Below are 12,040 nucleotides of genomic sequence, written 5' to 3' on the forward strand. Positions count from 1 at the left end.
ATAATCTCAAAGCGAATGTATTAAAACAGCTGCATGTATACAGCTTAATTTGCGTGGATGGTCTGCTATATTAAGTCACTATCCTGTCATTAACAAATGTTTATAATCCTTTGATTGCCTCATTAAGTATTGGTATAGCTTGTAACTGGAGGAAGAAATGATGAATGCCATCATTCAACATTGATTCTTTCTTGCAAGTCCATGTGTTGAGACACTGGCTGCAAAAACACAACACCAATCATACCTTCAACAAAACCACGCTATTGTCTTTGGCACTGTGATAAAGAAATATTCTGTTAAGATGTGAGTGTTAAATTTTGCATATTTGGCCTGCATTGATGATATGTGTTGTTTTGGATATTCTTCATAGCTTGAATCAGTGTTTAAACACATTGAAGATTTACCAGAAGAAGAGAAGCTTATGAAATTGTCAACGCTAAAACTGAGGTACTTTACCCCAAGAGAAATAGCAAATCTTCATGGATTCCCTCTGGAATTTGGTATGTGCTAGAAAGTACCCATTTCTACATCATTCTTCAGAAATGTCAGTGTAGTCTTTTTACTGGGGACTAATCTATGCTTTTTATTTTGCATTTCCTTTTGGACCGTTCAGTTCTTATGATTGGTTCTTGGTATTCGGCTAACTCTGAATTTCTCTGAATTTCCACTAGTTTTTTATATTTTATAAGAGCCAGCTTCTGCGGTTAGGTTTATCTCCATAAGCTAAGAAAAAAATTTTGGCATGGGAAGTGCTCTATTACTGAATGGCAGTGAAGGAATACCTTTGTTTAAAGTTGAAACTATTTATTCAGCAGCCAGCATTACTCACAACTGTGGTAAGACAACAGATCCTGCCAGTTTAGGCGGTCTGTTAGTGGTTCTCAGTGTTTGAGCTGCTTGCTTTCTCCCTTCCACACATTTGCAGCTGCTGACAGAAATGGAATTTCAGAAGATACAGATACTTCTTTGTTCAGGAGTAACCAAACTCTTCAGTTAATGATCTTTTAAGTCATCTCTGTTTTCTAGAAAAGGCAGTCCTAGCCCTTGGTCAGTTACTTCATTTTCTAACTGTTTTTGTGGGGAAGAGGGAGTCAAGGAACAAGACTCATCAATATCAGTATATTGTACACAGGTCAACCAGAATTAAGCCTGAAATAAATTCATCAGAGTTCCCCTTGTAAAGAAAGGCAGGCAAGGAAGTGTAGCTGCAACTAGCTGCTGAGGAGCTTGGCCTGCTGCTGTCACATCAGATCAATTTAGTATGTCTTGGCAGCAAAAGCTTCTGCAGAATAAGACACCAATGATCTTGAGTAATTTACTATATTTTTCTTCGACTTTCTCAGTGACTTAGAGTTCTGAGGAGTGCCAGAAGTTTTTATATATTTCTTTCTTTTGCAATTTTAGTTTATTTTCTCATTTATTACTTAGGTGTATTCAAAATCATTACATTCAAAGAACATTATTAAGGTTGAAAAGTCAAGCATTAGAGTTGTCAGCACTAAGCTTACTTGCTTAAGATTATTTGCAGGAGTGTTACATGCCAACATGCAGTATTTTTTCATAGCCTCTCTTTAATAAATTTGTTCTTTTTGCAGATAGCCTTTTTCTTAGCACAGCTCTGTTCCATATTGATATAGGCTAGTGTAAAGAAACTTGAGCTAAACGGGTGGATTTGACTTGTATAGGTTTATCATGCTGTTCAAGCTCCCCTTTGAGCACAGAATTGCCCGTTTTCTCTTTTTTAAAAAAATACAGATTGTGTTTTCCAAATGTTAAATCAGTCTTTGCAGCATCACTGAGAGGTGTAGTAGGGTTAATATGGCTTGTATTTTACAGAGGGAGAACTGAGACAACGGAGAAATTTATTTCTGAAGACTCCATTAATTTAGGGCGATCAGTTTGCGCAACTTGACCTTCACTATTTCAGTGTGCTTGGAATGATACCACGCTTTCTCTGTTCAGGGCTTATCATCAAGGTCAGCTGTGAGCTTCGGTATTTTTGCAAACCAGAACTGAACTCTCAAGACAAGTCAGGCTTCTGAATTCGAGGAGCATCCAGGTTGTCATTATCTGCAAAGTGCTCATAAATCAAACCTGTCTTTTGTCACCTGGGAATTGCGGAGGGAGGGAGAGAGACAGATTCCACCTCTCAGAGGGCAGTACCTTCTGCCTTAATCACAGGACCTTCTTTACAGTTCTTGCAGTTCCCTGCCTCTTTATATTACTTTTCCAACTTCCACAACACATGAAACAAGCATCTCTCATCTGGTGGCTTCCTCTCACGTATACTCCTGAATCATAGGCAGAACAAGTTTTTCCCACTGCGCTGAGTCACAAGTCTGACATTTCTTTCCTGTGTGTTTAATCTAAGACATTTCCCATTTTGTACTTAAAAAAAGTGTTACTCAGCTCTAGGGTGATTGTAATCTCTGGTGAATTTAGGTAGTATAAGTTTCTTCTGAGGATTTGCAAGCTATGGGTTTTTTTGAAAATTGCTGTATTTATGACTACAGCAAAGGGTGTTTCCCTGACAGCATTTCTCCCATGTTAAACTTCAAGTCGTTATTGTGAAGTTGGTGTTTTCAGAGGAAAATGTGCTAGAATTTCTCTGCTCCTGTGTTCTGTAATGACAGCAACATTTGGGCTGAAATTTTCAATAACAGAAAGCCTGGAGATGTACCCACTGCAAATATGTTGTTGGTCCAAGGAGCTAAAGAATGACAAAACTGTAAGCTGAAAATGAAGTGAATGACAGGAAGATTTGTAACAGATGCTGTTACTAGCTGCAGCTACAGTATTATTCATGAAGCAGGTCATCTGGAGTGCCATTAAAAGTCATATAATGGACAACCAGGGGATCAGGCCTAATCAGCATGGGTTTATGAAAGGCAGGTCCTGCCTGACAAACCTGATCTCCTTCTATGACAAGATAACCCGACTATTGGATGAGGGAAAAGCTGTCGATATTATCTACCTGGATTTTCGAAAAGCATTCGACACAATTCCCTATAGGATTCTCATAGAAAAACTGGCTGCCCATGGCCTGGATGAGCGAATGGTCTGCTGGGTCAAGCACTGGCTGAATGGACGGTCCCAGAGAGTGGTGGTCAATGGAGCTAAATCCAGCTGGTGGCCGGTCACAAGTGGTGTTCCTCAGGGCTTGGCCTTGGGACCATTTCTGTTCAACATCTTTATTGATGATCTTGATAAGGACATAGAGTGATTCATCAGTAAATTCGCAGATGACACCAAGTTAAGCGGGAGTGTCGATCTGCATGAAGATAGGGAGCCACTACAGAGGGACTTGGATGGGTTGGATCAGTGGGCCAACATTAACGGGATGAGCTTCAACAAGGACAAGTGCCAGGTCCTGCACTTGGGCCACAACAACCCCATGCATGGCTACAGGCTTGGGGAGGTGTGGCTGGAGAGCTGTCTGGAAGAGAAGGATATGGGGGTTCTAATTGACAAGCAACTGAACATGAGCCGGCAGTGTGCCCAGGTGGCCAAGAAAGCCAACGGCATCCTGGCTTGTATTAGAAATAGCGTGACCAGCAGAAGTAGGGAGGTGATAGTCCCCCTGTACTCTGCACTGGTGAGGCCACACCTTGAGTATTGTGTCCAGTTTTGGGCACCTCAATACGAGAGGGATATTGAGGTGCTGGAGCGAGTGCAGAGGAGGGCAACGAAGCTGGTGAAGGGCCTGGAGAATAAATCCTATGAGGAGCAATTGAGGGAGCTGGGACTGTTCAGTTTGAGGAGGAGAAGGCTGAGGGGAGACCTCATCAGTCTCTACACCTACCTGAAAGGACATTGTAGAGAGGTTGGTGCTGGTCTCTTCTCACAGGTGATTAGTGACAGAACAAGAGGGAATGGCTTTAAACTGCAACAGGGGAGGTTTAGACTGGACATGAGGAAGAAATTTTTCACAGAAAGAGTGGTCAGACAGTGGAATAGGCTGCCCAGGGAGGTGGTGGAGTTTAAGGGTTGTTTAGATGAGATGCTGGGGGATGTGGTGTAGGGGAGAACTTTGTAGAGTAGGGCTGATGGTTGGACTCGATGATCCCAAGGGTCTTTTCCAACCTGAATGATTCTGTGATTCTATGATTATCAGAAGAAACATGATTGTGTCTAAATGGTTCTATATTTTAACAAATTGATGGCCTTTTCCAATACATGAGAGCCAGGGTTAAAATGACTGTTCGTTCTTAACATTTAACAGATTTACTTGTGCTTTTAACATCTAAATGTATAAATAGTAATTGCACTATAGGTCAGTGAAACACTGCAGTCATGTGTCTGTGGGTCCCACAGCAATATCATTAAAAGTGATCAGAGCATTCTTGCACCTGCGACCTGCATTTATGAGGGTGATGTCAGGATGCCTTTTCCATTTTTTCCTGTTAGTGATGTATATAAGCTATTAGGAAACAAATGGCAGCCTAGTGGAAGGCTAGCGCGGTGAGGTAGTGCGTGTTGCCAAGACTGCAACATCAAGTAGCATGCATGACCTAAAGGACATGGTGAGAGCTGTGCAGCAAGTGCCAGCCTACTGAGTTGTGACATCTGTCCTTCTGATGTAGGCTACACTTGAGCCAAGAAGATAGAAGGTGCAAGATAATGTTAACAGGCAGATGGAGGAGGCTTGGGATAAAGGAAACAGTGAGCCCTGAAAATTAATTTGGGCTTTCAATTGCCAAGAGGCAGAAGAAGCTGAAATGTTCAGGGTTCAGATAAACTTCTTGAGCACATGCATGTGTATGTGTGTGCATAAATACATATTTATTTTTATATACTCTTTTAAAATGTGTAGATTCTGTACCTTATTCAGTGATTTAATGTGAAAACTCCATCTAAGGAAATGTGTGTGGGAGTGCAAGTGATTGTTCCAGAGAACGGTTGCCCAAATGTGAGTGCCAGGAAGCTGGGCAGAGTGGATGGAGCTGGCAGAAGATGTGTTTATCAAAGCAGTCCACATTCGAGGCATTAATAACTGGCAGAGAAGAATGGAACAACTCCTCCCAGACACCACCTCCTCAGCTTTCCACCCTTGGCTCAGCAACTGTCCAACCATGTTCTCTCCTGACCAATCCCTGGAAGAGGAATTTTCTGAAGTGCTAGGAAAACTTCAGAACATGTATAGCACTGCTTGCACACACAGTGTGTTTATGCATCAAAGCTAATCTGACTGGTGATGACCTTGGGCTCAAAGTTAGGTTTTCTTTTTGGGGAATGATCAAATAATTGAATGTGATCAAGTTTCAGCAGCTTAGCAAATGACCCTAATGGTTGAATCACCACTGCTGTTCATCTTTCACTCAAGTTGAACCAATGGACTTTAGCTCACAGATGGAGTAAGCTAAGAGTGTAAGCAAGGACAGTAACAGCAGACCAGCTGGCGGTTGGCAACTTCCTCATTCTCAGAAGCTTGGTCACCTTTGTGCGCCCAGTGTACAGCACAGCCCTTTCACAATACCTGGACCAGTTTATTTTTTTCTGGGCCTCCCTTCTTTCTGCCAGTCCATGCACTTAGCATGTGAAGAACATTTCAGATGCTGTCTGTATTTCTGAGTGCATTTGACAGGGTCAGCATTGAATTACATGGAAAATTGTTCAGCTGCTTGATCACTCACTGAATAAGGCTTGCTCTTAGCTAAATCTGTGCTGCTGGTATATTGCACTGTGAGACTCGTTTGATTTGTCTCAACTGCTTAGAGGGGCTCAGAAGTACAATATAAAGCTTATTGAGAAATGCAGTGTAGTCCATCTGCAGAATCATCACTTTTTCTTTGTGCTGTGGCCATGTTGCTTTGGATGTTCTCAGAGTAATGCTTGTGCAGTGTTTTAGGTGCTGCTGCCTCTCCTTGAGGCTGCTGCATGTTTTGAGCTATATGAAGAGAAGACAGATCTGCATTAGTCACACAATAGAGCAATGTTTTGAGGCTTCTTGTAAAACTTTAGAGATGACAGTACTGCTAATGGAAGAACTGATACAAATCCAATGAACTGGTTGGGAATTATTTTTGTAACTTCATGTATTTTAGAGGGAGGGCAGGTGAACCCTGCTGCAATCTGTGATAACTGAACTGTTCACTGAAAAAAGTAGACTAAAAGCCAGGAACAAACCCAGACTAATGACGTTTAACTATATGTTTTTTTGTTTTAGGCTTTCCTGACAAAGTAACAATAAAGCAACGCTACCGTCTTCTGGGAAACAGCCTCAATGTACATGTGGTAGCAAAGTTGATCTCTGTTCTACTTGGATAATTCAGAGCCTGAATCTGATGAATACAGACTGGTGACAGAAAATACTTCCATGTTTCAAGAGAAAGCTGATGGTAGCTAAACAAAAACCATACCTTACCAAACAGTTCTGATATATTTTTAATACCTTGATGTTATGGTGGATTTGCACTTCAGAGGTGTTTTATTTAAATGGAAGTTTCCAGGCCTTAATTACTTTATTTAAATGTCCTTTTTAGTTTGCAAAATAAAAAAGAGCAGCATTTACATGTGCCTCAATGAAAATTGTTAAAACTATTTTATCTTAAAGCTGTCTTCTCAGTACAGTATGAAAAAGCTGTAAATGTAAAAGCTGTTTTAATTAATTGCAGAGACCAAGTTCTACATGTAAAATGTCTTCATCAGTAAATATCAGTGATCCATTCCTAAAATATTTATTGTATATATGATCTGAAATTTTGATGTGTTTTTGTAGCTAATTAGACTATTCAGTATTTTTATACGATTTTTAAGATGACACAGTGTCATCCTTAGTTTATGATTGTCTCATCCTCTCTAAATACTTGTAGGTTTCTGGAACCCAACTGTATCTGTCTGGAATGATTTGTTTTAGGTGCAGCTGAATAAAAATATTTCAGGATTATCACAACCCTGACAATAACTTGCCTGTTTCTGTTCTCACTTATATTATTCAGGATAAGATCATTGAACCTTACACAAGAGCTACAGATAAAAGACATAAAAATGGCAAGGGCTACAAAGAGTAGCAAGAAGGGGTCTACAAGTATGTCAGCCAGAAAAGGAAGGTTCAAAGCAAGTGTACCCCGGCTGATGAGCAGGAATGGCAAACTGGTAACAATGGATGAGAAGGCTGAGGTTCTCGACAACTTTTTTGCCTCAGCCTTCACTGGCAATCTCTCTGCCCACACCTCTCAAGTGGAGGGACTGCAAGACGGGGACTGGAGGAGCAAAGTCCCTCCCACTGTAAGAGAAGATCAGGTTTGTGACCACCTGAGGAACCTGAACATGCATAAGTCTGTGGGGCATGATGAGATGCATTGCAGAGTCCTGAGGGAACTGGCTGATGTAGTTGCCAAGCCACTCTCCATGATATTTGAAGTCATGGCAGTCAGGTGAAGGCCCTGGTGACTGGAAAAAGGGAAACACTGCACCCATTTTTAAAAAGGGTAGAAGGGGCCACCCTCGGAACTACCAACCTGTCAGCGTCACCTATGTGCCTAGGAAGATCATGGTTCAGATCCCCCTAGGAGCTATGCTAAGGCACATGGAGGACAGGGAGGTGCTTCGATACAGCCAGCATGGCTTCACCAAGGGAAAGTCCTGCCTGACCAACGTAGTGGCCTTCTGTGATGGAGTGACTGCATCAGTGGGCAAGGGAAGAGCTATGGATGTCATCTATCTGGGCCTCTGTAAGGCCTTTGACACGGTCCCCCACAACATCCTTCTTTTTGAATTGGAGAGATATGGATTTGATGGGTGGACTCTTTGGTGGATGAGGAATTGGTTGGGTGGTTGCATCCAGAAGGTAGATGTTAATGGCTCAATGTCCAAATGGAGATCAGTGATGAGTGGTGTCCCTCAGGGGTCCGTACTGGGACCAGTGCTGTCTAATGTCTTCATCAGTGACACAGACGGTGGGACCGAGTGCACCCTCAGCAAGTTTGCAGATGACACCAAGCTGAGTGGTGCAGTTGACACACCTGAGGGATGGGATGCCATCCAGAGGGACCTGGATGAGCTTGAGAAGTGAGCCCATGTGAACCACCTGAGGTTCAACAAGGGCAAGTGCAAGGTCCTGCGCATGGGTTGGGGCAACCTCCAGTATTGATACAGGCTGGGGGATGAAGGGATTGAGAGCAGCCCTGTGGAAAAGGACTTGCGGGTGCTGGTGGATGAAAAGCTGGGCATGAGCCAGCAATGTGCACTCGCAGCCCAGCAAGCCAACTGTATCCTGGGCTGCATGAAGAAAAGTGTGGCCAGCAGGTTGAGGGAGGGGATTCTCCCTCTCTGCTCTCATGAGACCTCACTTGCAGTACTGCGTCCAGCTCTGGGGTCCTCAGCACAGGAAATACATGAACCTGTGTCCTGGTTTTGGCTGAGATAAAGTTAATTTTCTTCCTAGTAGCTGGTACAGTACTGTGTTTAGTGTGAGAATAATGTTGATAACACACTGATGTTTTAGTTGTTGCTGAGTAGTGCTTCTCCTAAGTTAAGGATTTCTCTGTTTCCCATGCTCTGCCGGCAAGCAGATGCACAAGAAGCTGTGAGGGATCATGGCCAGGAGAGCTGACCCGAACTAGCCAAAGGGATGTTCCATAACGTAGAACGTCATGCTCAGTATATAAACTGAGGGAGTTGACTAGGAGGGGCGGATCGCTGCTCGGGCATTGGTCAGTGGATGGTGAGCAATTGCATTGTGCATGACTTGTCTTTTCTTGGGTTTTATTTTTCTCTCTTTGCTATATTAATTTTCATTACCATTATTATTGTCATTATTAGTAGTAGTATTATAATCATCGTAATATTTTATTTTATTTTAGCCATTAAACTGTTCTTAACCCACAAGTTTTACTTTTTTTTTCCTGAATGTCTTCCCCATCCCACTGGGAGGTTGGAGGAGAGAGCAAGCAGCTGCATGGTGCTGAGTTGCCTGCTGGGGTTAACCATGACAACCTGTTGGAGTGAGCCCAGAGGAGGCCATGAAAATGACCAGGGGGCTGGAGCCTCTCCTGTGAGGCCAGGCTGAGAGAGTTGGGGTTGTTCAGCCTGGAGAAGAGAAGGCTCCGGGGAGACCTTATAGCAGCCTTCCAGTACTTAAAACAGCCTTATAAGAAAGATGGGGACAACCTTTATATCAGGGCCTGTTGTAAAAGGACACAGGGTAGTGGTTTTAAACTAAAAGAGGGTAGATTTTGACTAGATGGAAAGAAGAAATTTATTACGATGAGGGTGGTGAAACACTGGAACAGGTTGCCCAGAGAGGTGGTAGATGCCCCCTTCCTGGAAACATTCAAGGTCAGGTTGGACAGGGCTCTGAGCAACCTGGTCTAGTTGAAGATGTCCCTGCTCATTGCAAAGTGGGGTTGGACTAGATGACCTTTAAAGGTCCCTTCCAACCCAAATTATTCTATGATTCTATCATAAATTTAAAAGCTCCATGTTTAGGTTCCTGTGACATAAGAACTGGAGAATAACTAAACAGGCTGTTTCTGAAGAATTCTGAAGAATTCTTCACAAAACTTAGCAGTAGTACTAGTGTATGTTGGGATGAACCACTGCATACAGCCAGCCAGAGTGCCACAGCTGTACACCATCTCACAGAGCCGGACTGAATGTTTTTTAAATCATGAAGTCTTTGTGAGTTTAATATCTCTGAAACAATAGAGAAAATTATGGGAAACTGAAAGCCTTCTAAAGAAGCATGTGTTCCAGTTGTTCTCTTTCCTTGCAGGTAATATTATATTGGTATCTGGAGAAAAAACAGCTTAAGGGAAGAAAAGGCGAGGTGATACTTAGTAAGCATCCATTAGGGAGCTGGTGTGTCACCAAACTGAAGGATTTCTTTGATTGGTCATAGTCCCTGTGCCCCAAAGCAGGAAGTCATCAAAGCTGTCAGTTCTGAAAAAGACTGATTTTTTTTTTCTATGGGATGACATAGGAACAGTCATGGTGAATTGCATCTAGGCTTGGTAATGCAGGAGAAACTAAAGACTGTAGAGAAGAGAGCTGCTGTAGAGATACTGCAGCTATTCTCATCTGTTGTAGTCCTGAAAAAGAAAAGGACTACTTTTGTAGTCCTTTGTTATTTTGTGCCAAACTTCATCTTATGCTGACTCTTTGTGTATTTCTTCTTCAGTCTTGATTTGCATGCTGCTTCTGGACTGTTAAAACCAGGAGAAGCTTGAGTTGACCTGCTTCAGCCTGTCTTACTCTCCAAGAGCATTTGGACTGCTTGGGTTGTTCCAGCTATAAAAGAGAAATAGAAATGGATTCTCCTAAAAAAGCTCTGGAGTAGGCTCTAGAGAAGGATGAGGTTGGCCTCTGTCTTTACCTGGTCTCCTGTAGTACTGTAATGGCAAAAAAGTGCTAGACTAATGTTAGGCTGTGCCTACTACTAAACTGCAAAGAGCAAGTCTGTTTTAGACAGTGTTATGAACCATAGTTACCTGTTTACATGGTGGTTATTGTGTAGATTTATCAGCCAGATCAATAACTCGTAGCTATATGGTCTTGTTCTTGGGAGAAATGTGATAATAGGAAGATCTGCTGCTATCTAACATAACCCAAACATTGAAATGAAAACAAAGGAGATCGATTTTATGTATAAATTGGGATTTCTTTCTGCTAATCCATGTAAATAGTTCATTTTCCCTCACTATAGTAATATTTGCCAAATATTACTATTAACAATTAATTTTCAATTCCTTAATTTGTAAACATGTTTTAATGATTTATATGTCACTCAGAAGCAAGCAGTATTAAAGTGTAAGTTGGAAGTTATCTAGCTGCATCTAAAACTGATATAGCAATACAGCCTGTTACGTGTTGACAGTGAATTGTAATTCAGTGTGATTGTGAAGACTGAAATCTGTTTTCTAATCAGACCTGTTTCTGAAGGAGGTATTCTGAAAGAACAGATGTCAGAGTTGTAAATATATATTTGTGTATTGTACCCCTGCTAACCCTGTAATACCAGTGCAGCTAAATTGAGTGACTGCTTCTTATCACATCAGTTTGTCATTAACAGACTCGTTTATTGAGCTCTGCTGGGTTGCACCTGCTTGACCTCCCTTGATGATCACGTTGCTTCCTTTTCCAAGCAGTCTTCTAATCGTAAGTGCTTTGCAGCCTACATTAGTGCTGCACTTTGCAACTTCAGCTTAAGCATTTTCACAGCAATGAAATGTGATTACAAAAGCAGCTAAATGCAGGTAAATTAGTGAAATCTGGAAGACAGTTCTGGAAAGGGAAGGAGATTTCCAGAATCTGATTTTTGGTTTTGTAGCTCACTTTTTCTTCACATCTGAAACACATTTCATTATCTGAGTGAGATGATGTAGTTGCATTCCCTGAAACTTGAGAAGCTCCACTGAGGAAAAGAATGTCATATTTGGTGGTGTTATATTTATGCAGTCATTTTTGAAGCTTGCCGGTTGGCTTACAGAATGTTTTACCTACATAAACTTGTCTTTATCTGAATTAGTCTAGGGATTCCCTGTACTCATGAAGAAACCTGTGTAACAGTGAAGTTACTAAAATACCGTTTAACGCAGTGGGTTTGAATATTTTTTGATACATGAACTGAAAATTTTCCAGTGGAGGTGCATACTTCCATGCAGTGACTGTAAGGTGCCTGCCCACAGGTTTTTATATCTCACCTTTTGCTGACCCTCTTAGGAGGAGTATAAGGATCATCAGGAGTCTGTGTATTACATGCTGGAAAAATACTGATCTGTCATAACACTATCATTATGTCAGAAACTTAGTCATGGGTAAGCCCATTCTTTTTTCTAAAGAAACATCTCGATAGAAATCTGAACAGGTCCAATTGTACAATTCTGTTTTAGCAGTTGTCGCTTGTTTCTAGAATAAATAGAAAATTTAGCAAATCTCAGGATGAACAATTCATTCTGAACTCACCCTTTGATTTCCCTGTTCTATTTGCTTGCTATTCATACTGAAGTTTAACACTTTGTTGGCTTATTGTGTAAATATTGAATTATATTTCTTTTCCTTAGCACTTTAATATATTTTGCCTCTTAGGTATTTGAAACCA

The 12,040-nt window shown here is 41.6% G+C and overlaps 1 protein-coding gene across 14 annotated transcripts in view; it reads left to right on the forward strand.

Annotated features, from left to right (window-relative positions):
• The window catches only part of TRDMT1 (tRNA aspartic acid methyltransferase 1), a 52,141-nt gene extending 40,101 nt beyond the window's left edge, over positions 1–12,040 (forward strand). For 12 of the 14 annotated variants that reach the window (XR_012624533.1, XM_074834679.1, XM_074834705.1 and 9 more), the window contains 2 exons: positions 371–500; positions 6,167–6,892. Coding sequence is in view for 11 of the 14 variants with exons in the window: in XM_074834679.1 (XP_074690780.1) it covers positions 371–500; positions 6,167–6,267 (231 nt within the window). In the remaining 3 variants the exon portion in view is untranslated. Of the gene's footprint in view, positions 1–370; positions 501–6,166; positions 6,893–6,938; positions 8,830–10,120 lie in introns of those variants that run through there. The other 2 variants (XR_012624504.1, XR_012624498.1) reach the window with 2 other exon arrangements.

The sequence above is a fragment of the Strix aluco genome, chromosome 1, assembly GCF_031877795.1.
Source record: "Strix aluco isolate bStrAlu1 chromosome 1, bStrAlu1.hap1, whole genome shotgun sequence".
NCBI lineage: Eukaryota > Metazoa > Chordata > Aves > Strigiformes > Strigidae > Strix > Strix aluco.